General features: G+C 45.8%; 2 protein-coding genes across 8 annotated transcripts in view; one reads left to right on the forward strand and one right to left on the reverse strand.

The window, feature by feature from the left end:
- The first annotated feature begins 535 nt into the window (after positions 1–535).
- Positions 536–25,797, forward strand: KDM5C (lysine demethylase 5C). 7 transcript variants are annotated; one of them, XM_080987603.1, is made up of 28 exons: positions 536–1,573; positions 4,379–4,456; positions 5,352–5,474; positions 5,762–5,932; positions 6,248–6,382; positions 8,826–8,894; positions 9,304–9,427; positions 9,516–9,697; positions 10,084–10,242; positions 10,459–10,578; positions 10,785–10,943; positions 11,072–11,253; positions 11,847–12,009; positions 12,098–12,217; positions 12,413–12,607; positions 12,708–12,889; positions 14,019–14,143; positions 14,584–14,731; positions 15,003–15,099; positions 15,234–15,592; positions 15,756–15,894; positions 15,989–16,168; positions 16,264–16,404; positions 17,371–17,910; positions 19,353–19,410; positions 19,615–19,814; positions 21,307–21,510; positions 21,628–25,797. In XM_080987603.1, exons 1-28 carry the CDS (start codon positions 1,055–1,057, stop codon positions 21,634–21,636), a joined length of 4,881 nt encoding a protein of 1,626 aa, XP_080843729.1. In that variant the 5' UTR covers positions 536–1,054; the 3' UTR covers positions 21,637–25,797. The 7 variants fall into 7 exon arrangements, with proteins under 7 accessions (XP_080843729.1, XP_080843731.1, XP_080843733.1 ...); XM_080987604.1 differs by having other exon boundaries at positions 537–1,573; positions 17,374–17,910; XM_080987608.1 differs by having other exon boundaries at positions 537–1,573; positions 6,251–6,382; positions 17,374–17,910.
- LOC308467121 (semaphorin-3F-like) overlaps positions 24,634–26,951 on the reverse strand; it is a gene marked incomplete at its 5' end in the record, with an annotated part of 32,896 nt that continues 30,578 nt past the window's right edge. The window contains one exon of the mRNA XM_080988542.1: positions 24,634–26,697. Coding sequence (XP_080844668.1) covers positions 26,236–26,697 — 462 coding nt within the window. The 3' untranslated portion in view covers positions 24,634–26,235. The remainder of the gene's footprint in view (positions 26,698–26,951) is intronic.

Genomic DNA, 26,951 nt, shown 5'->3' on the forward strand with positions numbered 1-26,951 from the left:
GGATACAGCAGCAACATGCCAACATCTTAGTTGCTACCCGGCTTGTCACCACCCGCATTGTCCTCCAGCATTGTCAAGCTCCAAGAAATAAACTTCTATATTATAGCAATTCTCTTAGGGACAAGATTGCCTTGCCCTGCGTGCGCTGAAGAAGCTCATGCTGAAGCCTGTTGGATGGACTGCAATTAAAATGGAAAAGCCAGCTGCTGGACCAAGATATATTTGAACAATAGATTGCAAAGAATAGGGAGTCAAAAGTTTGACTTGGCCTTGTTCCTAAACGCATCGCATATACGCCTAAAGGAGTCCGCATGAGGTAATCTGTCAACAATATGCAGCTAATGATCCTGCTGATAGAAACTGAACTGAACCGAACCAGCTGTGAGGATCAGGCTCTTCTGACAACTGAATGGGTGGGGCTAGCACTTGCCCCGCCCACTCGACCGCCCTCCCCCCTCTTCCTGTTTTCTGTTCTCTGGCGCAGGCGCGATGCGGCCCTTTAAACGTGCGCAAGGAGTTCCAGCAACCCCATTCCCCTGCTGGTTGAATCCTTCCGCCTTGGCCCTGAGGGACTTTTTCTTCTGCTTTCTTTTGCTTCTGGAGCTCCCGACGTAACTCAACGCACTTAGCTGAGCCGTTTGGATGGGGGTTCCTGCACGAGATAGGTCATTTTAGAGGCGCGCGGCGACATTTGGGGGAGGCTCCTTTCGTACCTGAGGAGAGTGGCGGAGGGAGACGCTTTGTTGTTGATGGCACAGCCTCAGCGGAGGGTATTGAGAAAGTCCAAGATGGCGGCGGCTGCCAGGCCGAGGGGACCCGGCAGGCCCTGAGTCCGGGAAGGGAGGGCTGTGAGAGCGGCACCGGGCCCGGAGAGGCACCAGGGAGACCCCGGAGAGGAGGCGGGAGCAAGGCTAAGGGGAGCGGCGACCCCGGGGAACCGCTACGGCCGAGCGGCCTAGTTAACCCTCTTCCGTCAGGCCTGCGGCTCAAGTGAGGGGGAGGGGCCGGGTATGGCCCCCTGAGGGGCCCCGGGAGGGAGGAGCGGGCGGGGGGCATGGAGTCCCGGGAGGAGCTGGGGGAGCAGACCGAGGCGGGAGACCAAGGCCCGGGAGACTGGGCGCCTCGCGAGGAGAAAGGGGAGCGAGGGGTGCGGGGTTCGAGGGCGGAGAGAGGCCCTTCAGGCGAGAGTTGGGAGCACGGGGATTGTGGGGAGCGTGGACCCAGGTCAGAGAAGGCCGAGCGGGGTGCCAAGGGGGAGCGAGGGGCTCCCAGGGGCGACAAGGCTGAGCAAGGGGATGGGGGTCCCCGGGGAGATCGAGCTCTTCGGGCTCCCAGAGGGGCGGACCAGGCGGACCGGGGGCTGTGGGGGGCAGAGCAAGGCGAGTGGGTGGAGCGTGGCCCGGCCTGGGCAGGGGAAGCCGAACCCCCGTTGCCCCCGGAGGATTTCTTGCCGCCGCCCGAGTGTCCCGTCTTTGAGCCCAGTTGGGCTGAATTCAGCGACCCACTAGGTTACATTGCGAAAATCCGGCCCATCGCAGAGAAGAGCGGCATCTGCAAGATCCGCCCTCCTGCCGTAAGTATGGAATACTGTGGGCAAGGGGACACGAGTTGGGGGGCGCCTGTGGATTTCGGAGTAGCCCGTGCCTGCCAGTGGGCATGCGGAATTTGGAACAGCAGGTTCTTGGTGTGCGACAGGCAGGTGCTTAGAGCAGGTGAGGGCCGTTGGGGCTAGTGTCGGCAAGTGGAGTAGATTGAGTGGGAATTATATTGGGGTGCTCCCCTTTCAGTGGGTGAGAGAGTTCAATTTCAAGAAGCACCAGTGACAGAGCTTGGGTGTGGATAACATGACTTTAAGGATGTATGGGGCTGTTGTAACTCCTGAAAGGAATTATTGACAGCTGTCATAGTTATGGAAGGAGTAGAGTGTGGTGTGGAAGATGTATGGCCTTGGTGGGTTTGAAATATTTGGGTTCTTCCAGCAAGTCATAGCAGTGGGAGCCAACCCAGTGCCCACCAGAGGTTGTTGAACTCCAGTTCCCATCAGCACCAACCAGAGTGGCCTAAGATCAAGGATGATTGGAGTTGTAGTCCAACAATATCTGGAGATCACCACGTTAGGTGTTTTTAGTCTTTGGGATGCTTGTCTTGGCATGATAATAAGAATGGATACGTAGCATCTGTGGGTGCTAGAGGCAGTGATGCCCAGCATGTTGTTTAGGAGCTGAGCCATCACATTGGAGCATCACTTGTGACATAATCAGTGAATGGATGCTGAGTAGATGAGCAAGTTGATGGAGTGATTGGCTTTGTTTGGAAGAATGTTGATTCTCTGTCTTCATAGTATTTGTATCAACCTCTGTCATATTTTTGTGGACTTGGAAGAGGCTTCAGTTTCTGATTGAGTTGTCAAGATGTGGTGAAATGTGTGTTTTGATGTAGAGCTTGTTCTTTTGCAAAGTTGTAGAAGTTGTAGATTGGGTTATCTCCTGCTTCTATTACTTCATGATTATTTCTACATTCTGATGTCTCATGAATTTCTTAGTTTTTCCCTTGCTGGGCCTCAGCTGTAAACTGCACTACAGCTAGCAGTTTCATTCAACAGTGATGAGGTTAAGCTTATATTATTGATTTGCATGTATGTTATTTAGTTCTTTCCCTGTTGTATTATTTTGATGCAGGGGAACTGGTCATAGCCTAAAGATTTCAAAACCCAAAACAGAAAGCATTTCTGTAATGTCCAAGTGACATAAACTTTGTCTAAGAAGCAGTAAAGGGAAAGGCTAGTAAGTATTATTAGAGCAATGCTGCTTTTCTAGCAGAGATTGTATCAAACGAGGCATTGCATAGAGTTTTGATTCTTCTGTGGGACCAGAAGAGATGGTGAAATGGAATTCAGGTAGGTGTGTCTAGAGGAGAGGGCCCATCTGTTTTAGCATTTCTTGCCCTCTGGTCCCACTTAAGCTATTGAAACAACTCCACCCACCCTTCTTTCTCTTCTTCACTGAGAAACTATTGTGGTTTTTAGTCAGTGTACCAACGTCTGTCCAGTGAATAGCTTTTTTGTGAAGGTAAAATGGAACATTTTGAACAAGTGGTTTGTTCCACATTTGTTTCTAGAGAGGTATATGCTGTTGTTCAAACTAGTCAGTGTCCTCCATATCAACTGTTTCTGCTGTAGTCAAGCTTGATGTAGGATGGGAACCTGGACAGTGTGAGTCTGGACAATGATGTGAGTCTGGACAATGGTGCCTAAGAGTTGTCTTGTTAGCATGTTTGGTTTTCCTCTTCCATTTTTAGGTTTTGGAATTTTAAGAGGCATTACTGTTTGATATCTTTGTCATGATTTTGTGTGTGTGCTAACATTTAGTAGAATGTATGGCATTGTAGATCTGCTTTATTCCTTAAGCAAGCATTTCACTAGAAATCAGCAATGTGATAAAATGCCTTGCAACTGAGAAAACAGGAATTTTCCAACTTAGTCTGCCTCTTAAGTTTATTTTTTTTAGTTGAGTTATACTGTTAGAAACCAATAAAATACTATTCTTTGCTGCCACGAGTCCAAGAAATAGCACATATTTATATGAATCATATCGGAAAGGGGGGACACAAATCCTGGTGGCTGTTCAAGCTGATCGAAATTAAAATGTGCAACCATCAATTTGACCCACTTTTGTTACGAGACCTGGAATCTCTCTGTCTCCCTCTCTCTCTCTCCCTCTCTCTCTCTGTCTCTCTCTCTCTCTCTCTCTCTCACACACACACACACTCCTTCACAGGCCTTCCCTTGTCTTTATGTCTGGCATTTGATGACCATGAGCAGTTGCCCCACCCTTGAAGTGCCTGTGTATCAGCATCAGCATAGTTCAGTTCCTGTATGTCCAGTGCCTTGGGGAAGAATATTGCTAATGGGTGAAAGAGACACTGATGATGTCCTGTACTTCTGTCTGTATAAGTGGTCCAGATGAAGACATACACATGCGCACCACTTTACACTGCCTAATGCATTCATGCTTCACTAGGAGGCATCCATGTGGAAAGCTAGGCCTCTTTCAAGTGTCAGCTGTGTCTCTGCTTGATCTCTCTTGTGTATGGGGGGCTGTTTTGTTGTTACATCAAGGGTATTCCCCCTTCTGCCAAAGTTTTCCTGTTTTTAATCTAACTAACGTGCTTAAGCAGTCTAAGCTTAAAATCAAATGGGATCCTGTGGGACTACTTTCTGAGTTTCAAGGCACGTAGATATTTAGCTTAATCCTTGCTCATGGTGGTGTGTTGTGAGCAAAAGTACTGGAATCTCTTGCTGTTTAGATTTAAAAGATTTACATGTGTGCACAAAGAGCATTGGGATCCTAACCACACCATCTTTCCCTCTCATTCTCAGGACTGGCAGCCTCCCTTTGCTGTGGAAGTGGATAACTTCCGGTTTACCCCACGAATACAGAGGCTCAATGAACTAGAGGTGAGTCTTGCAAGTGTACAGACAGAGAACTGTAAGGTTCCTTGCACATTTTTGATAGAATGAATAGGCTAGCTAATACAGATGCCGTGCCTTCTTGTTTTTTGGTACTGGAAAAGGTTATCAGGAGAAGCCTTTAATCAATTGCAGCAAAATTAATATAATTCGAGAAATATGAGAGCATCCTGGAGGATAATGAGAAATTGTGGGATTTCTGGGTTTAATGGCTGTCAGATTTGTATGTAGTATATTTATTTGTATTGTAGTAATTGTTTTACAATGTATTTTAAGGGTTTCCCCACATCTTCATTGCTTTAATTAGAGTATCTCTGATTCTCTGCTCTTGTTCTTTCTTCTCTTGTACTTTTCAAACAATTTATGTGCATAAGGTACTGGCAAGATGGTACAATCCTATACATGTCTACTCAGAAGAAAGCCCCATTGAATTCAGCGAGTCTTTCTCCTACTTAAATGTGTATAGGATTGCAGCTTGAGTTGTATTTGATGAAATAAGTGAACATTCTGAGGCTGCAATCCTAAATGCACTTGTTAAGCCCTGTTGGAGGCACTGAGAATTACTTACATAGGATTGTGCTGTAAGGAGTTAAGGTGTGAGATGGTGACCTAGCACTCTAGCTTCCTTTTTGGAGTGAAGTAGTCAAAGTTTAAAGTCTTAGCTACGTAGATGAGAAAAGTTGAAATATTACTATAGTGCACATGTCTAAGCCGAGTTCAATGAGTGTGTCTGCTATCTACAAAACTGATTTCATCATGGCACCATGAAAATATGTTAGAGGTCAGTAATTGGTGATTGAAAGATTCCATAATTAGTCGGAAACTAATGTAAGTCATTGATATGAGAAAAGCTGACTGCAGTTTGTCATGTCCCTATTACCAGGCACAGACCAGAGTGAAGCTGAACTATTTAGACCAGATTGCAAAGTTTTGGGAAATCCAAGGTTCTGCACTGAAAATCCCCAATGTAGAGAGGCGAATCCTTGACTTGTACAGCCTCAGCAAAGTAAGTTGGAAACTAAATTCCTCCATTGAAAATAAGCTATTCCTTAAAAACAGAGATGGGAGATAATATGTAAAGTTTAAAAGGGATGGTAGAATGGATGGATTTCATTACTGGTTTGGTGAAGGGACTGCCAGGGCTCAGCCTTGGGTTGCTGTGGATCATGATTTGGAGACAGGGATAGGAAAAACCGAGTATGATACTGGAATATGCATTCCTTTTGTGTGATGATTGTGTGAAATTAGCCAAGCTTGGGAGGAATAGTATTTCTCAATATTTTTGTATTCCAGATTGTGATGGAGGAAGGTGGATATGAAGCCATCTGCAAGGATCGGCGGTGGGCACGAGTGGCTCAACGCCTTTCCTATCCATCGGGGAAGAACATTGGATCCCTTCTTCGCTCCCACTATGAGCGCATAATCTACCCTTATGAAATGTACCAGTCCGGTGCCAACCTGGTGGTGAGTAGCAGATCTCTTTACAACAGTGTTCCGTAACTTCTTAAAACCTCATTGCGCTTGCCATTTCCTTCTTATTTTAGATGCTTATAGGAAAGATTGGAACCTCCTGAATGCATTCCCCTTGGGAACTATTCTGTTCTGGAAAAGGATTTTTTTGTAGGCAGGAAGGCAGAGACTTGAGCTGCACAAAGATGTCATGTGCTCCCTTGTGTTAGTCTCTTGCTCTTGTGGGAGAGCTGGATTGCTATCTGATCCCTAGTGATGGGGTCACTGTAGTCATGAGGTCTGTTTGGTGCTAATTCTACTCTCCCCCAGCAGTGCAATACCCATCCATTTGACAACGAAGAGAAAGACAAGGAGTATAAGCCACACAGCATCCCATTGCGCCAATCAGTTCAGCCATCCAAGTTCAACAGCTATGGGCGCCGGGCCAAGCGTCTGCAGCAGGAGGTGAGTATAAGACACACCTTCAGCCCTAATTACAATTTTTGTTCTAGGTTGGGCCAGTCACTAATTCCCAGGGCTGTTACACACATGCATCTCCCTGACTCTGCAGAAAGCCTTGTTTCTTCCTAGACCTGCTGGGGTGCATCCCTCCCACATAAAGAAGTCTTGTCCTCACAGGTCTTAAAGACTGGAAATGTTTGTCTTTGGCTCTTCTGGGACAAAGCATTGCTTTTGGAAGGAACAAGCTCAGTGATTTTAAATTTCTATAGCAGGAAGAGAAAGGAATGGTGATAAGACCAAGTAAATGAGAGTTTACAAACGTGGGTGTTCTTTTCTATAGAAGGGATATTGCCTCACATTTTTGTGTGCGTGCTTCATCTTTATGAGCTAACAATGTAGGTTTAAGCCTTAGTCAGCTGTGAACCACTAAAGGTTTATTGGAATGTAGTTTTGGGTTTTTTAAAAAAGATGTTTTGTTTTTTGTTGTTTGGTTGGTTTTAAGAAAGCAAAATCTGACTATTCTTGTACCTGTATAGTATGTGTAAATGTTGAATCTAGTTGTTTAGAGCATGTTCAAGGGACAGGTGTGTTTATGCATTTTAATTAATTAAAATACATAAGCTGCTTTGCAGCAGCTTCTTTGAAAGTGGCATGCAATAAAATAACTAAAATATGATAAAGATTCAATAAAAGAACAGCAGACACCATGTCATTAAGAGTTGGATTAAAATATGCTGGTTTGTGGAGTACGGATTATTCCAAGCTGAAGGCCTGCCTAAAGAGGCTGTCTTTCAGTAGAGGAAAGGGGTAGAGCAGACTCACAAGAAAGAGCATTCCAGAGTATGGGTGCTGCAACTTGAGGGAGCCCTGTCCTGCATAGCCACTTGCTATCCTTTTTTCCAGAGGTAGGGAAAACTCATAGGTGAAAAAGCATATTATCCCAGTGGGAAGTTGTCAGCTGCATTCCAGTAGCGGGTGGGGGGCCACCAGTCCCATAAGTGGATGGAGCCAGACCACACAGTCATATTCACACACACTCACACGCAAAGCTATTTCCCATGGAAACAGAGACGTATGTTTAAATCTTAGTAGATCTGCTCTAGTTTCACCATTTCTAGTTTGTTTTTAAAAGTGTAAAAAAAAAGTTCTTCAAAACCCTTTATCCTGACTGCAAAAAGCACACAAAAAACAAAAAATACCCTATAATACCAGACGAAGAATGCAGAAAACCTCAATGCATCGCTAAACTTCAGGCCCTGCTTTGCAGCTACTCAAAGCCTCATTTCATGCATTCAGTTGCAATATGTACAGATGCTTTTTGCATATTTGCCAGGAACACAAGACTACCTCTTGGCTGATCTTCTTACAAAGAAAGGATCTGCATTTGCACACTTTGCACAACACCAAAGCATTTTTCCCTCTCAGCCATTCCCTGCTGAACAGCTGATAGGTGGGAGTGGAACTGGCGAGCCTGAAGGAGTTCTGCTGAGTTCTGTATCTGGTTCAGAAGTTGGGAGTTCCCCATCCCTGCTTTAGGCAGTGGTGGAACATGGAGCAAGACCTTTCTGCCATATCTCAGCGGGTGAGCAGGATCATGAAGAGCAAACAACATTTTGGATGTCCTTGGCCCAACCTTTCAAGAACTTCTCTCAGGGTTGGCAGGGACACGAGTCTTGTGGTTAACAGTGTGCAATTGGAGTGTAGCCTCATATATTTCGTTTTCAGTTATAAAATGAAAGACACAACCGATAATAGTAAAGGGGTTGGGAGTTCCTCATCTTTAGGAGCATGGAAATTTATTGGGGTATGTCTCGCAAACAAGGTTAAATCTTTGGCATGAATTAATCTGAAATAACCTCATGATTCCATGGTCTTCATCATGAATATGGATTAGAATCCCCACTTTGTCTGTTTACAGTGAAAGGATAGCTCAGAACCCACATTTTCCTACTCTCAAAACTCTGAAAGAACTAGGGTGACAGCATGGTTTAAAGGTGTGAAGGGCTAGCTAATCTATATTAAGGTGCCTATAGAGGATGAGGGGCGGTGGTAAGAATTAAAATTTCAGGATTATTTCTCCCTTCCCACATTTTAAGCTTTGCTGTGTTGCTGAATAGTTCCCCTCTTGATTCCCCATCAGTAAAATGAGCCAAAAAATAGTTTTCCTCCCCTTTTCTTCTTGCCCCTTCCCCCACCATGACTACCCTGAAATTCTTGAGGAATTCCAGGGGGAGAGTAAAGCCTAACCAGTTGTAGCTCCATTGTAGCAGATGGCTTTCAGTTGTAAGGCACCTTAATTCCTTTCATTTCTAGATGTTCAAGAAAAATAAGTCGTAGACCAGGCAGCCATCTCCTTCATTACAATCCAGCACTACTCCCTTCATTAAAATTCCTGCAGCCCTGTTGTTGATCCCTACTCCCCACTCATTTTGTCGCCCTCCTACAGGAATCCGAATCGTGCCTTGAGCCTCCCAGCGCCCCAGCTCTGTTACCTGAGCGAGCGCCTCAAGCATGGGTACAGTTCCTGTTCTGTCCATCTCTCCTGCCTCTCTCTTACTCTTACTTATCCTGCTTCATGGCTGGAAGTCCATAGACCACATAAAATGAGAAATACGGCCTAAGGAGACTAAATCTCCCATAATACACTCTTGACTTTTGTTTATGTTGCAGTATGGCATGTTTCACATCAGGGATGTATGTAATCAAGAATTCCGTTGCACAATGTGAGGTTCTGCCCCAGGAGCTCAGTCACAGCTTAGCACTATCCTTGCATTATCCAGTTCTCCCTATGCAACAGTTCTTCTCCCCAGTCTATCTTCTACTGTTGCTTTCCTTTGCTGCTGCTTTCTTTGAGTGTTTGTGACACCGTTTAAGGCTGGTAACCTTATATAGTTATCCCCTTTCTAATTACACCTTCCTTGCAGCCAGAGCCAACAGAGGAAGACATTGAGAAGAATCCAGAACTGAAGAAACTGCAGATTTATGGTGCTGGGCCTAAAATGCTCGGTTTGGGGCTTGTGGCCAAGGACAAGAATATGCGCAAGAAAGGTGGGAATTGTGAGCTAGCCCTGCATTTGAAAAGCCGGAGGCAGAGTCGGCCCTCTCCATTCCTAAGGTTTTTTCTCCCCAAATATAGACAAGGAGATGCCTGAGTGCCCTCCAACAGTGATAGTGAAAGAGGAGGCCCCTGTTCCGGAGACTAAGCTGGAGCCCGCATCACCCCGACGCTATGCAAACATGAAGGAGGAGCTGAGGCACAGTCCAGAACCTTGCACCAAGATGACAATGCGCCTGCGTCGCAACCACAACACTCAGTTTGTAAGTGGAATCTTCTGTGTTTGCTACTCATTAGTCAGGTGCCCTCCATTTGCCCCTCTATATCCTGCCGTTGCATTAAGTATCCTTTGTTGGCGGAGGAGGGCATCTAGAGCGGGTTACCTCCTCTCTCTTGTTCAAGGTCTCAGGATCTCATTTTCCTCTTTATCTGTGATGGGATGGATCAAGACTGACTAATAGATGCTGGTTGCAGGGAGATCACAGTCACACTTTGCCTGCTTGTATTCAATAGCTGAATCACCGTCCTGTACTTTCCTTTGGAACATGCAGTGATGGCTGCTGTCAAAGAAACACCATTGATAGGGTTTAGCAGACACATGTTCTTGATTCTTATATGAGTGCTTAGGGTTTGCTCCATTTTCTTCCAGATTGAGTCTTTTGTTTGTCGTATCTGTGCACGGGGAGATGAGGATGACAAGCTCTTGTTATGTGATGGCTGTGATGACAACTACCACATCTTCTGCCTATTGCCCCCCTTACCTGAAATTCCAAAAGGCGTCTGGAGGTGTCCTAAATGTGTCATGGCGGTAAGGGGTCCCTTTCTGCCTCGTGACAGCAGGCACAGTGGAACATTTCTTGCACATCTAGATGTGAAGATGCCTGATTTAAATGGATCTGGTTTTGATTAAAAAATAATTATGAATCTACTGCTAACCTGATCATCATTGATAATTTGGTGGGAGGGGGCAGTGGCCATGTCTGAATCCTTTTACTTATTTTTTTCTGTCTTTGTTCTTCCAAAGGAATGCAAGCGCCCCCCAGAGGCTTTTGGGTTTGAGCAGGCCACTCGAGAGTACACACTACAGAGCTTTGGCGAGATGGCAGATTCTTTCAAGGCAGACTATTTCAATATGCCTGTACATGTGAGTCACAGTACCCTCACTGTAGGCTAGGCCATGGGCTAGTAGGACCAACTTATTTCTGGGAAGGTTGTGGAATATGCTGGGTGCTGGAAGCAGGGAACACAGTATCCTGTTCTTTTGCAGATTCTGCCATGCAGTTTCTAGTGTCTTGAGTTTAAAAATGTGGGGTCTGTATTCTTGACTACTTCTTCTGCTTCTTTTCCCAGATGGTGCCAACAGAGCTGGTGGAAAAGGAGTTCTGGCGCTTAGTAAACAGCATTGAAGAAGATGTAACAGTGGAGTATGGGGCTGATATCCATTCCAAGGAATTTGGAAGTGGCTTCCCCATCAATGATGGCAAAAGGCAGCTCTCTCCAGAGGAAGCGGTGTGTACCCTATTGAAGGCAGATGTCCTCTTGCCTACATATCTTAAGCCCCTCACCCTTTGTAACTTGAGGCTTACATTGTACTACTAGCCTTACCCTCTTCCTTAGCTCTCTACATGTGATTGCAGGAGTATGCAGCTAGCGGCTGGAACCTCAATGTGATGCCAGTGCTGAAGCAATCGGTGCTATGCCACATAAATGCTGATATTTCGGGCATGAAGGTTCCATGGCTCTACGTGGGCATGGTGTTCTCTGCTTTCTGCTGGCACATCGAGGATCATTGGAGTTACTCTATTAACTACCTCCACTGGTAAGACATTGGGGTGTGGAGGGGAGGGGCCATGGAGGCTGGATTTGTTGTCGAGTGCAAGGCTTCTCTAAAGGCAGCACAAGTGGGAAGTAAGAAAGTCACTATTACAAAGAGTAAAAATTTAAAAATCACAAATAAGGGTGAAGGAATATTTTATTTTATTTTTATTAAATCTAAATAGAAAGACAGATGAAAGAGAAAACGGTGAACACAAGTCCGCTTTCATGGCACTTTGCATGGAATTTAGAGGACCCCAGAAAGAATTCTGCTATAATGGAGCTCACATTATATAGTCTTTAAATAATAAGCCTTTAAGATAAGCAGTGCAGCGAGCACGCTTTCTTTTGTTACTCTGTCAGTTTTCCTCTCTTTTTCTGACTTCCTTCACTACCACCTGTTTTTGAACCTTGATGTGAACCAGTTTGGGAGACAAAATTTGTCTGAAATAAAATTTGCCTCTTTCTATACACTTCAGTAACCATATGTCTTGAGGGGGCATTTTGAGGCTGCAAATCAGTGGATGCTCAGGCTGCCTTCTCCCGTATTTTAGGGATAGCTGAAAGCAGCACTTCCTGACTCAATTTCTTTTTCAGGGGTGAGCCCAAAACCTGGTATGGGGTCCCATCATTTGCTGCTGAACATCTGGAAGATGTAATGAAGAAGCTGACCCCAGAACTGTTTGAGAGTCAACCAGACTTGTTGCACCAGTTGGTGACGCTCATGAACCCCAACACACTCATGGCTCATGGGGTCCCAGTGAGTAATCTATCTGTCTAAGTAGCATGTATGTGTGTCTCCCTTGCACTGCCCTGTTCTCATTGCTTCCCCCTGTATGCTTCTGCAGGTTGTCCGAACCAACCAGTGTGCTGGAGAGTTTGTCATTACCTTCCCTAGAGCCTACCACAGTGGTTTCAACCAGGGCTATAACTTTGCTGAAGCAGTAAACTTCTGTACTGCTGACTGGGTGAGTCATATTTCTGCATTTTTAGAATATTTTTCTTGTAAGAAAGAGTGTGGTGGGCTACCAAAGCAGGACTTCAGGGTGATGAACGTGGGTTGCAGTTTATGACTGTGGAGTATGTAAGGTTCACCTGACAATCCTGGGAGCCAGAGATCCTCAGTTGTATTGAGGAATGGACTTCTTTCTTTTTCTTCTTAGTTGCCAGCTGGTCGCCAGTGCATTGAGCACTACCGCCGCCTCCGTCGATATTGTGTGTTCTCACATGAGGAGCTTATCTGTAAGATGGCTGCTTGCCCTGAGAAGCTGGACCTGAACTTGGCAGCTGCTGTGCACAAAGAGATGTTTATTCTGGTGCAAGAGGAGCGCAAATTGCGCAAGGCTCTTCTTGACAAGGTGCAGGGAAATATGATGGGTATATGATGCAGGGGCAGGGAACAATTGTATGATAGCTGTGGATGCCTGAGCAGTTGATCATTGTTTCTTCCCACCCCAGGGTATCACGGAGGCAGAGCGGGAGGCCTTTGAGCTGCTCCCAGATGATGAGCGCCAATGTGACAAGTGCAAGACAACATGCTTCTTGTCAGCACTAGCTTGCTATGATTGTCCAGATTGTCTTGTCTGCCTCTACCACATCAATGACCTCTGCAAGTGCCCCAGCAGCAAGCAGTACCTCAGGTGGGCAGAAAGAAGTAGACTGCTTTGTTTGTTCATTTAAATGCATTTATAAACAAATTTAGACTTCTAAAAAGCTCTAAGCAGTGCGTAACAAAAAAACAAAACAAAAAATTACATAAAAGCAACAAAACATCAGTTTAAAAGCACATGAAAAGAAGAAATCAGGTAATTTAACCAGCCAGAGCAAAAAGACATGTAAATGCAAGACATGTAAATGCGTTATTTTGAACAAGTTATTTGTCTCCGCCCCTTATTTGTATTTGTTTCCCTACATCTGGCTGACTGGCCCTTTCAGCACTGAAGGCCTGAACTAGGTGATTTGAGTATTATAGCATTGGAAACATGTGACACTGCTTTTTTTTAAAAAGCAGCTAAGATCTTAAGACTGTTTTCTTGGTGTCACTTTAGAGGAGAGGTGCTGAGTTGGACACAGGGAAATGTATGGTTTATGACTCCTGAAGTGTTACTAGGCTCAGCTTCCGTATAGGTGAAATCGTCATGACTGTCACACTTCATTCAAAAACAAAATTAACATAAGCAGCCATCTGTCTAGCACACAAAATTGGCAACAGTCACAACTGTTCTAGGAGTGATGTGTTTACCCCAGTGGTCCACACGGCAGCGTCTTGGTACCCTGACTCAGATGTTGGGGTTGGGAGACACCCTGGGAAAAAGGGGGGGGCGGGCTTGGGAAACTTGTTGAGAACATTGCAAGATAATGGCACATCTGTGCCTGCCTGACATTTCAGGCTTGCATGTGGAAGTTTGGAGGATACCTTATTACTATGTTAAGAGTGTTCTGAAGTGCTCCTATAAACCTATTGTCTGTAAAAAGGCTGCAGAATAGGAATACTGAAGGTTTCACTTTTTCAGAGATGCTAACTTGGAAGTGAGAAGCAGTAGCCGTTAGTAACTATGACACAATGAAAGTGATAGGAAGATTGACACTAAAATAAATTGTAGGTGCATTCAAAGTCTTAAAAAGATGGTGTGTTGCTTTGTGAGAGGAGGAAATAATAGTTTCAGTACAGGTTGTTAGGTATGATTTGATGGTTGATGAATGGACTTTTGTGGGCTTTGCTCTGATTTTGAGATCAGACTGATCCCTTCTTTTTACTCCTCCATTCAGGTATCGGTACACTCTGGATGAGCTCCCAGCCATGTTACACAAGCTGAAGGTTCGAGCTGAGTGCTTTGACATGTGGGCCAACAAGGTTCGAATTGCTTTGGAAGTCGAAGATGGACGCAAAAGAAGTAAGTGACCTTGGGCTTCTTATTTCTTAAGGCACTGGTGTCTTCTAATGAATAAGGTTAATCTCTATGGTCTCAGTGGGGAAGTGTGCAATTATCCCCCAAGGCCCTGCATACAGGCTGAGGTATGATGTGAGCAGAAAGTATGCACCCTTGCTGTAAGCATTAGGACTTCCTTTTGTTAAGTAGAATGTGAGAAAAGCAGTGATAAGTGGGACACGGTAGTAGGAACTGAAGCATAAAATTCAGAATGAGAGTGATGGAGCTGGGAATCAGGTAATGTGTCACCCAATGATTGAGAGACAAGAATCCCACAATCGTTGGAAAGCTTTTGGCAACTCATGGGCTTTTTTCTGACCTGGGTTCCTGAGGTTGATAGCAGGAGGTGTAGCTGAAGAGGTGTAATTGGCTCTGAACTTCATGGAGTGTGTCTGCTCTTGCAGCCTTGGAGGAATTGCGTGCCCTAGAGTCCGAGGCACGTGAGAGGAAGTTCCCTGAGAATGAGCTCCTTCATCGACTCAAAAGCTGCTTGAGTGAAGCAGAGAAGTGTGTCTCAGAGGCCCTGGGTCTGATAAGCAGCCAAGAAACTGGGTGAGTGAAGACTGCAGATAATGAGTTTTATATACAACAGTATAAAGTGTGGATGGCATAGTCTTGCATCCAGCTTTATATGTCCATTGGGCTGAGGCAGTCCGTTTTCCAGGGAGCCTCTTCTGCAGGGACACTCTTCTTTGTTTTCATCGTACTGTATTGGTGAGGGGGCTGTTTTCTTCAGTAGTTTTCTGTGGGATCAAGTTTTGTTGTGTTTCTCTCTTTATAGCTGCTAAGTGCATTCTGTCCTTTTTCCTGCTTGCTCTTACAGGGAACCATCAGTCCATATGACAGTGGAAGAATTACGTGTTTTCCTAGAGCAAATGAGCAACTTGCCTTGTGTCATGCACCAAATCAAAGAAGTCCAGGTGGGATAATTGGTGGTGTATTGTGGCCCCCTGCCACAACTGGAGATATATTGTGCTCCACTGGGAACACTGATGACTGGTGTTGCTTTCTAGGTGAAAGGAATCTGTCTGACTTGATATGTATCATATTCTAGGGTGTGTTGGAGAAGGTGGAAGCTTTCCAAGCTGAGGTTCAGGAAGCTCTACAGGATCTCCCAGGCAACTCCCCAGAGCTGCACAGACTGCTGGCTCAGGGAACATGCCTAGGGGTGGAGGTGCCAGAGATGGAACTACTGGAGAGACAGGTGCAACAGGCTGTCTGGCTGGAGGAGGTCAAGCAGACTCTGCGTTCACCCCAAGATAAAGTCACTCTATCTGTTATGAGAGCACTCATCACCTCTGGTTGTGGGGTTGCACCTAGCCTTGCTGTGGACAAAGCCATGGCTGAACTACAGGAGTTACTCACTATTGCCCAGCGTTGGGAAGAAAAAGCCCAGATGTGCCTGGAGGCCAGGTGAGGTTTAAGCACCATTGTTGACAGGGAAGAGTTCAGATGCCTGAGTATTCACAGCCCTTGTTGGGAGGGTTCACCTCAACAGAACTTAGTTATTTGTGTATGTGCCAGAACATGCCCATGAAAATCCTTGTCTGATGACTTCCCTCCCCATCACTTGCAGGCAGAAGCACCCACCAGCTACACTAGAGGCCATCATCAAAGAGGCAGAGAACATCCCAGTGCACCTGCCCAATATCCTGTCACTCAAGGAGGCTCTTTCTAAGGCACAGGCTTGGATTGCTGATGTTGAGGAGATCCAGGTGTGCTGTAGCCCTGAGGATTTGGGTAACTTTGCTGTAAAGGCCCCAGAATCACACAGTAACCTCTTCAATATGTACTATAACCTCTTTACAGAATGGGGATCATTATCCTTGCCTGGATGACCTGGAGGGGCTTGTAGCTGTGGGTAGGGATTTGCCGGTGCGTCTGGAGGAACTGCGTCACTTAGAAGTGCAAGTGGCTACTGCACATTCCTGGCGGGAAAAGGCTTCCAAAACCTTCCTCAAAAAGAATTCCTGTTACACGTTACTTGAGGTTAGTGATGGCATTGTGCATGTGAGATGGGTGGATGCCATTCTAGGGCCTGATCTCTTGAATCAAAGGCTTCATCCCTCGCCTCTTTCTCCCAGGTGCTGTGCCCATGTGCTGATGCCGACTCGGACAGTGTCAAACGCACCAAGTGGCAGCGGGAGAAGGAACCAGGCCTATACAAATCTGATACAGAAAGCCTGGGCCTCTCAGCACAAGACCTCAGGGACCCTGGCTCCGTTGTGAGTGGCTGGCTTGAGAGGGCTGTTTGTATTATGAATGGGATCTGGGGCCTTTTCTCCTATGAGAGGTGTTGGTTCTGAACTAGCCCCAGGTTGGCAGGATTGTTTCTCATACCTTCACCTGCAATGGTGATGGATTTGATTTGATCTAATATTTCTGAGCTCAAAGCAGCTCACAGTCATCACAATAGCATTAAAAAACAACAGACACTGCAATCACTATACTATCAAACACAGTAACACATGAATAAAGCAAACAACAAATTCTTCAAAATGATTGATACAATTCAATAAAATCATAGCAATGCTTTAGATATTGCGGAGGTCCATATTCAAAATTTAATGATTCTGAAAGCAAGTAGGACTGCATTGCTATTGAAATATAAAAATTGATATGGTGGACTTGTGCTTTTGTAGATGAGTACAGTGGTGCCTCGCAAGACGAAATTAATCCGTTCCGCGAGTCTCTTCGTCTTGCGGTTTTTTCGTCTTGCGAAGCACGGCTATTGGTGGCTTAGCGGCTATTAACGGCTTAGCGGCTTTAAGAAAAAGGAAACAAACTCACAAGAACTCGCAAGACGTTTCGTCTTGCGAAGCAAGCCCATAGGGAAATTCGTCTTGCGGAACGACTCAAAAAACGCAAAACCCTTTCGTCTAGCGAGTTTTTCGTCTTGCGAGGCATTCGTCTTGCGGGGCACCACTGTACTGAAGAATCTGGGAAATGGGTGGCATGTCTGGATTTCTGCTAATAACTTGCTTTAGTTCAGAGTTGGGGTAGCTGTAACCTTCCAGCTCCTATAAATGCCCAACCAGATAGTGCAGCAACATCTGGAGGACCACAGATTTCCCATCACTAATCTAGTAGTACCTTGTTTGGAGAAGGGGAAATTAGGTTCTAGTGAGGAGAATGGGATTCTGCTTAAGTTTTTACTTCTGTGTAATCACGACTATGTAACCTTGTGCCAGCAGATCTTGGCCTTCAAAGAAGGCGAGCAGAAGGAGAAAGCGGGGATCCTACGCCTACGTCAGTCAAATGCCCAGAAGCCTGTGCCATCAACGCACAGTCCTCCTGGGGGCCAGTACTGTGTATGTTCCCAGCCTCCAAGCCCTGCTATGCTGCAGTGTGAACTGTGTCAGGACTGGTTCCACACCACCTGTGTGGCTTGGCCCCGCCTTGGCAACCCCCGCCCCTCTCCTGCATGGTGGGAATGGGAAGCAAAATTCCTCTGCCCACTCTGCCAGCGCTCTCGCCGGCCCCGCCTGGAGACGATCCTGGCTCTGCTTGTAGCCCTACAAAAGCTTCCTGTGCGACTGCCTGAGGGAGAAGCTCTACAGTGCTTGACAGAGCGAGCCATTACATGGCAGGACCGTGCCCGCCAGCTCCTAGCCTCCTCAGATGTAGCAGCTGCCTTGGAGCGTCTGGCGGGGCTGCGGCAGCGACTGGTTGGAGATTCGGCCAAGGAGGCAGGTGCTCTCAAAGAGAGCAGCTGTAATGAACAGACCAAGGTAAGTGAGTACAGGGGGAGATGGGTTGGTTTTTAGTGCTAACTAGTCAAGTCTGGATTGGGAGCGTAAGTGTGGTGCATGTATTTGTCTTTCATATAGGTGTGTTTGCTTTCCAGTGGCAGAATGTTCTTATTTTGTAGAAACGTCAGCTTAGCAATAACAATAAAAAGTAAATGTATAGATTTTTTGTCCAAATAGGTATCTAAATGAGACTGGTGGTTATAATCCACATGTTCCATTGTAGAAAGAGCAGTGAAATCTTCGTACAGTTGTGCAGTCAGTGGATGGTGGGTGTTCATCCTTCCAGCCTTTGCAATAAGGAACTTCTTTTGTTGTACATTTGTTAGTGCCCATGCCTACTGGCAGAATTCTGAATACACTTTACTGTATTTGGGGCCTTCGAAGAATTTGGTAATTTTGGCTTTAAAAAAATGTAAATTACAAAAAGATACTGTAGGGAGGGAGATAAGGAGGAACAATAATCTTTCTTTTTTACAAAAAGAAGTGCTGGTACCATTAATATGCAACAGAATGGAACCACTTGGAAAAATACAATTCTTTTCCAGCTTCTGAATCTTAAATCTTTTCATCTGTTCTGGAAACCAAATAATTATTTGATTCAGATCAATATGTGAAATTCATCTCCCACCCCTATTGCTTGGCCTTCATCTCCCTTGCCACACTGCTATAATAACAGGAGGAGCCACTGCTGCCAGAATTTTCCTGCATCTAGCCCTTATACACCCCTGCCTGCCCACTTCCTGTTATTAATGTGCAGTTGTCCTATCGCCAGACACTGTGTGTTATTTTGCCCCACGTCCATCACCCATTGGTTCTTCAGGCCACTGTCTAGTTTATCCCACTTGGTTTTAGCCACCCTCTTTCTGGACCACCACCTCCAGCATTCCTCTCTCTCTCCGTCACTTAGTATGCAGCACCTCTCCTTAAGCACTGGAAAGTTCATTCAGTGTCCTTTTCTGCTTTTCTTGATTAGTCCCTTGCCTCAGTTCCTAGTTTTCTCTGCATTTCTGCAAGCCTTTTTCTCCTGACACTTTCTACAGGTCTCTCATTGTATTGCCTATTATGAACCCCCCTTTCCGTAGCTGTTTCATGTCCTGGGACCTCCTCACAGTCCTCAGACTGTGTGTGAGATTTCAGCCTCACCCAAACCTACCACTTTCTTCCCTCAAAAGCTGGTTTGCCAACTGCTTTGTTCCTTAAACAGCTGAGCATTCCAATCCATCACACCAGTTTAGCCACTCTGTCTCTCAAAGGTTTGAACATGACAAAGTGTGATGTAATATACATCTTTTGAATTGCCTTGCCTTGACTACCATGATCTCAAGTGAATCTCTCTGCAGGGCTACATTAGTCCCTGTGCAGAAACTGCATTTGTGATGTGGAAGTCCATTTCATCACGCATCTTCTTTTTCCTCAACCAGGTTTCCTTGGAGAACGGAGACTCCACAGCTCCAGAAAAGAATGGCTCCTGTGCCTCAGGTATTTCTCTAGTAAAGCCCTTACTTTGCCAGCTTCCCTACGTAGAATTTAGGAAGTTTGTAGCTGAGTGTTCCCCTTATTTTTAGGCACCTTTGGTGTCTGCCTGGTTTAACAATTATTTGGGGAAATTAGTCCTAGCCCTGTTGTGCAGCAGAGGATTCTAGCTGTTTCTTCTCCTCAGTTGCCTTTCTGCCCCTCTCACAGACCTGGAGACACTCTGCTCTTACCTGCCACGGCTGCAGGGCCCTGTACTGGAGGTGACAGATGCCATTCGCCTACCCCTGGAGGAGCTGCTAATGGAGGGAGATCTTCTGGAGGTGACGCTAGATGAGAGCCAGAGCATTTGGCGCCTGTTGCAGGCTGCTTCTGCTCCCCAGCTCGACAAATTCCACCAACTGCTAGATGTAAGCGACCATGCTTTCCCCCCCCTCTGGGGGCATATTCTAATTATCATCAGAAATCCTGATCTGATTCCTTATTTGTTGGGACTTCTTTCACTAGCCATGAATTCATTATGGCCTCCTTCATCACAGGAGTGTTGGAGGAGGACTCGTGGATGTGGCATTTGTCAGTGAATTAGGAATAGATTCATACCTCAAGGGACTCTTATCAAAGCTGGAGTCACTCATGAACTAAGCAGCTGGCTGTTCTTCTTTTTTTAAAAAAAATGTTACATTTGTATCCTGCCTTTCAAAAAAAAAAGTGCTCAGCTAACAGCAATAAACAAAAATACAATGAAATGCCTTGGGGCACCTTTAAAAATGTCATATTTATTGTGTCTTTAAAGTGCTGCAACATTCTTTGTTTTCCTAACATGGCTTCTTTTATCCAACCTGCTCTCTAGCAGAGAGCAGATCTAGAATCCAGAAAAACTGAAGGTGGTTTATTAGAATAAGTGGTAGACTTCAGGTGTAGAATAAGTGTGCCTGTAGTTGCATTACCTGTGTGAAGGGGCCTGAGGAAGGGCTTATCGTGCAGGTCAGTGCAGAGGGGTTGAGTCATAAGTTAACAGCATTGTAGAAGCAACTGATTACTATGTAGGTATTAGAATTACCTGCACAGGATTATCTTGGAAATAGCTTTGAATCCATCCTTTTTCTTTTTCTTCCTTTTTGCATTTTGCAGTAACTGCAGCAGTTGTGATATTCTCTGGAAGTCACACAGGGGCAGAATTGGAGCACCCTGGTCTTGCTCTATATGGCATCAAGGAAAACAACCCTGCCCATTGTTGTACTTTGTACATTTCTCACATTTTCCCAATATTGGGTTTCAGAATAGTTTGAATACTTTTGCAAAGCCTTGAGTGAGTTGGCTGCAGCAACTTCACAGGCACAGATGAGTGCCCACATGACAGATCTGTATCTGTGGTGTAGTTTTGCCATGAAAAAAAAATTGAAATTAAGCCAAAGCTTGCAGTAAAAGGTAAAGGGACCCCTGACCATTAGGTCCAGTCATGACCGACTCTGGGGTTGCAGCGCTCATCTCGCTTTATTGGCCAAGGGAGCCGGCGTACAGCTTCCGGGTCATGTGGCCAGCATGACTAAGCCGCTTATGGCGAACCAGAGCAATGCACGGAAGCACCATTAACCTTCCCACCGGAGCGGTACCTATTTATCTACTTGCACTTTGACATGCTTTGGAACTGCTAGGTTGGCAAGAGCAAGGACCGAGCAACGGGAGCTCACCCCGTCGCGGAGATTCAAACCGCCAGCCTTCTGATCGGCAAGTCCTAGGCTCTGTGGTTTAACCCACAGCGCCACCCGCGTCCCTAAACTTGCAGTAGGCTGGGATATTACACTGTGTATCTGTAAGAGGCATAAACTACGTAATAACCCCACATAAGTATCAGAAAAACAGGATTTGTCAGCCCCTGCTTTCTTGTTTGATCCTTTTCAGCTGGAGCAAGCAGAGCGGCGTGGCACCCGTGGGAGAGGCCGAGACTCTGAGCGAAGGCGGAAGCGGAAGACAGAGCGCGGCGACTACCCACCCTTGCCCAAGGAGGAATTAGAGCCAAAGAAGATCCGGGGGGCAGACCCAGCGCTGCCTCAGGGTGGGGCTCCCCCTGCAGCAGGCACAGATTGCAGCCACAATGGAGTTGGGGTAAATGTGGAATGGGGCATGTTCTGAACTAGTAGTGGGGCACTTAGGGGTTTGGTGTTTGGTTTTTTTAAGTCAGGCGAATAGTTAATGTGTAGTAACTGTCTTCCTTTTTCCTAGCAGTTGTGACGGCTAGATGATGCCTGGATTTCCCCTTCCTGGACTATACTGCACTGCAAGGGACTCTGGCAGCCCCATGTCACCCTGTTGGTTTGACTAGCACTCTGCATGGGGGGGAGGCACCTAGTCCCAGAAGCTGGAGGCTACAATCTCCCCCACCCGGACTCAGCACTGGCCCTGCACCAGACTATTTTCAGATGATGTAATATTTCATTTTCTTCTTTTCCTCCTTTTGTATTGTTGATACCTCGGCAGGGGGAGGCATTGCAGGGGTCACCATGGGCACCAAATGCAGGACCCACCAGTTCCCTTTGGTGGAAGCAGCAGGGTGCACCCTGTTGCTGCAAGGACTAGAGCCTTGCAGAGACCTGTTGTGGGTGGCGATAGCAGTGTGTGCTGGGAAAATCCCCAGCTCCTTGCTTCTGGCAGTAAAAGGAGTCAGGTGCCCTCTTAAGGGCAGTGCCCTGCTCCTCGTACCAGCATTCCCTAGATACAACAGGGGCAGCGCCTCCTGTTGCACAGAGGGGCAGCTCTCCCCAAACACCCTTATCTTCCTCCTGGTACCTGTTGGGTTTTATAGGAACTGGGGTAACCACTTTGTTCTTTAGGGTGGTGGACGGGGCAAGGAATCTTCCCGTTCCACTCCAGCCTCCACTCCACCCTGACCTTCCTACCCCCAAATCATGGGCCCCATGCTGCCTCAGGCTCTGACACTAAAGTCCTTTTGTCTTTCTCTTTTTAGTGTTTTTCCTTTTTTCCAGCAGGGGAGGGTGGGCTGTTGAGGGTAGGGAGGGGTGTGTTATTTTATTGTATTATGATTTTTTATTATTATTAAACTTTGGAGGTTAATGAACTTACTTGGATTTTGGGGGTGAGCGCCACCTCATCCGTCAGGGGTGCTTTTAGCAGTTGTCATGTAAAATGTAGGCATGCACAGGTCTAGTGACTGCTCCTGTCTTGTAACTTCCTGCTATGTAGGAGGGTAGCTGTGGAGCACTGAGAAGCCCTGATTAGCTGCTTTCTCCTTTTGAAATTCTGAGTTCTGGCACCCTAGTTTTCAGTAAAAAATAGTGTGATATGATTCTTCCAGGTGCCTAATAGTCACTGTAGAGCCAGAGTGGGGAACCTGCAGCCCAAGGGCCGCATGTAGCTGTCAGCCTAATCCCATACTGCTGGTGATGGTGGGGAACCTACCAGAAGAGGAGAAGGAGGGGGGTGGGAAATTCCACAATTGATCAGTTCGGTCCTGTGGCAAAAGTAATCTGTCCCTTTCCCTAGCAGTCCACTCTCTAGGGAGAAGTGGGTGACAAGAAAATAGAGAAAAAGGTTGCCCACTTTTGGCAGCAGCCTGGCCCATCATTGGCACATGACAGAAAGTTTCCCATACTCTAGCTGTAGCAAGCCCTGCTCTCCCTCCAGTAGTGAATTGCACATCACCAAGAAAAGAGAAAGCCCTTTAGGCCAAACCTACATACGTTGCCAATAAGACACAAAGAAGGAATTTGAGGGGCAAATTGTTATGGCTCTGAAAATGAATATTTAAAACTTTTTTTAATACTTCAGAAGCCCTACCACCCCCCAAAAAGCCCAGAGAAGTAGAAGGACCAGTAGATGACAGAAGGGTACTGAACAAAGACAGAAAGAGTGAGATTAATAGATTTTTCTGTGTCAGATGATCTTTGAGACTTAACAGCGAGTGCACCTGAAAAGCTATGTTAAAGGGAGGTGAGAAAGGATGATATTTCAGAACTCAGTTGTCAAATAAAAAATTAACATCAGCTGGGCTGGGCTGCATGACACTTTAACCAAGGCATTTTCCCTCCAATATTAAATCATTGATATTTTGTGTAAAACAGGAAAATTATTTTTTTCCTTTTTTTGGAGAGGAGTTGAAGGCAGGCAGTGGAATAACAGGGTTTTTAAACATCCAGGAAATTAGAAAGCCATTTCCCCAGGTAAACTGATAGAAAGCATTATTTAAGACTAAGATACTTAAGTCTACATAGGACTGGCCTTCCTGGTGAGAATCAACATGGAGGAAGTCTTGCCTCCTTAACATCTTTGGAATTCAGTGTCTCGAACACTGAGCTAAGACCAATCAGCATTAGATGCTTGGGATTCCAGAATGCTTTTGACTGTCCCTCCCCATAGCTTCCTAGGAAAGCTTTGCAGTGAGATGAGAGGAAGAATTTTCCCGTGGACCAGTAACTGGCTATAAAGCAGTGAGAAGCAAAGGGTAGATGTGATTGAGTAGTTTTCACAATGGAGAAGAGCAGCCAGTAGTGTTTTAAGTGTCCCTCTTAGAATTGATGCTATGTAATATTTTTAAGCAAACTATAGGCAGGGAATAGTAAGTAGCCAAGTTCTGCAAATAACACCAACTTGTTCAAAATGGTGAAATTCCAAGGAGTCAGGGCAAAGCTTCAAAAGGGGCCTCCACAGAGGTGTATACTATTTTATGCTATGTGTAACTACCCTACACAATGTGCTTTTAGTTGTTATAATAATAGCACCAAGCTTCGATGGCTTTTAAAAAGGGTTACATAAATGTGTGGAGGGCAGAGCTATTGCTACCCATCAACAATAGAAGCTTAATGGAAATTACATGTGCCAAAACACCAGATTTTTTTGGAGGGGGGGGATGGTAAGATGGCTATTGTTTCCAGCAGCTTCTGCAAAACACAATGTTGAACTAGATGGGGCTTGATCCATCGGGGAAACCTTTGGTTCTTGAGCTGGATACATGTCCTTCTGGAGCCTTTGTAGCACCATTGCTAGGTTTTTTCCCTTACCCTTCCTCCTTGGTCCAGCACTTGAAGGTGGGGCTGCAGGGGTGTAGGCAGAACCCTCCTACAACTGAGGCATAAGGCAGTTCCCCTACCGTGGGGAGAAGGAGTCTGCACACACAGAACATGTAAAAGGGTGTCTTTCCTGCTGTAGACAAAACAGAAAAGCTGGAGAACTCCAATCATCTGAATAACCTGCAGTCCAAAGCCTGCTACTGCATTTCAGTTCAACAAGCATTTTATACAGGACTCAAAAAAATAATAATAAGCAAAAGTAGCCTTGTCTTATAAGAAAAATTCCAAACTTCACATTAGAGCAACAACTTAACCCAACCAAACTCTCACAAAATTGTTATCCAGAACGCTCTCATCAGGCTAGATGGCAAGCAAAGCAGGGGGGACTGTAGACATCAGCATTTGTCAGTCTTATGGTGGCATGTAGAAGGAGGTGGCAGGCATTAAAATGAGAGACTTGAGCCTGATGACTTGTTCCCCCAGACTATTAAGAGGAAATGAGATCCCAGTCAATCCACCAAGGATTGCAAAAGGCATAAATGCACCCATTCTGCTGGTGACCAACAGTGTTTGCGGGAACCATTGCCAAGGCAAAGAACCGTATGATCTAGTTGAGATTCCTTCATTGGAGGGGGTTGGACTAGATGACTTTGGGAACGCTCCCAATGCAACAGTTCCATGATTCAATGAGGTTTTGATGATTAAGCGGTATATAAAGCACATTAAATAAAATTCTATAGTTGCAGGTTTCAGGTTGCATCTGTGGCTGCTGGGAGAAAAGGCACACATGATGGATGAAACCTGCAAATTACCTAGCTGTGTTTCATTTGAATGTCTGCTACATCCTCCCACATTCCATCTTATGATTCTGACTAAATGTAGTCTCCATGGTTTCAGCACTAGCCAAGTCTCCCCTCCATGCTTTTGTTTACCTGAAGAAGCATTCTAAAAAATTTGAAACCTTTATAACATTTTGGTTCACTTAATAAAAGTATTTTCCTAAGTTGGATATTGAATATACAGAGCAATTGGTCTTCCCACTCATGCAAATTAACTGTATTTGCTTATTTGGCCAGAGACCAGACAAAACCTAGGATAGATCTGTCTGTTGATTACTTCCATTCAAGGGTAAGGGTCAGTTTTATACCTGTGTTGTAGCCAAGGTAAAAGTCAGCTTAATAACATGTTTTTTATCCTTCTCTGGTGTTGACCCCTCTCATTCTCGGTAGGTCTTTGATCTAACTGGATGGGGCATTACAACTACATTTTAAATATAATTTTAGGATCACTGTGCAGGAATGTTGTTACTTTCAGAAATTCACCATGGCCCTCTGCATTTTGTTTAGAAAATAAACTGGCATTTTTATTCTCTGCAGTCTGCTCCTGTAACAGAGGGATAATAAACCACGAGGTTAATGTTGAAGGAAGCCCCACCATTTTCCTATCACAGTAGGAAAAACAGTTTGTCATGTTAGCGGGGGTGGTGGTGGTAGGTGGGTGGGAGTGAATGAGCATTGTAAAAAATAGACTCTAAAACCAAAGCCCCTGGAATCTGCACTGGTCATATATCTACAGCTGTGGGACAAACCAGTGAGCCTTGGTCCTGCAAAACCTTGGAATTAGCCTGGACACACAACACAACACACACGATTAGCATCAGTGCTGTCCCCTCAGTTTGAGGAGGAGAGAGGTTTCCCCCGTCTCTGTATCCACCCATCTCTTACAAAGAGTCCCTTGGAATGTCATTCTCTCACGCCAGAGAACGTGGGTTCAAATCCTCTCCCCGCTCTTTCCCCTCCCATGAAGCTCAACTCCGAGGAGGGGAATGGTGGCCTGTCCATGGCTTGGAGCGGTGGTGGTGCTGGCGGCGGCGGCTACTGCTGTTGATGCTGCTGCTTCTTTGGGAGTGCTGGGGACTACTTCTGGTCCAGTTCAGAGAGTGCTGGGTGGCTCTGTACCAGCTGCTTTGCTGTTCCGAGTCCCACAGACTAGGTCCGGTGTGGGACTGGCGGCCGCTCCGACTACGCCGTGTATCCTGGCCTTTGTTGAGCTGTCGCCAGTAGCTCTCGCAAATGCCAAGAGCAGGGGCCTCCTGGGTGATGGCCCCCTCCAGCAAGGCATGTGGAAGTACGTGCAAACGAAGACGGCGCAGTGTGTGGCGGAATCTGTTCTCTGTGCCTATGCACTGGTAGAGCCCACCATCAGCCGGTGTCACTGGGCCTAAAAGCACACCCTGGGGCGTGCGCAGCAACACACGATCACGGGGCAGCTGCAAAGGGAAGAAGAGAGTGAGGTAACTGAAGGGATTTAAATTTTCTCTTTAGAAATTGCACTCTGTCCGTAAATTCCTGCATCGGTTAGTGTAGCTGCAGTTTTTGTGAGATAAGTAAAAGCTGCTCCCAACATTCCTCATGTCAGAGATGCTATCAGACTGCTTTTTTTTTTTAAGACAAATGTCAGTGTGACTACTCCCCCCCCCCCCCGAAAAAGTTTAACATCATAGAATCATAGAGTTGGAAGAGA

The sequence above is a fragment of the Podarcis pityusensis genome, assembly GCF_964106645.2.
Source record: "Podarcis pityusensis genome assembly, chromosome: 17".
Lineage (NCBI taxonomy): Eukaryota > Metazoa > Chordata > Lepidosauria > Squamata > Lacertidae > Podarcis > Podarcis pityusensis.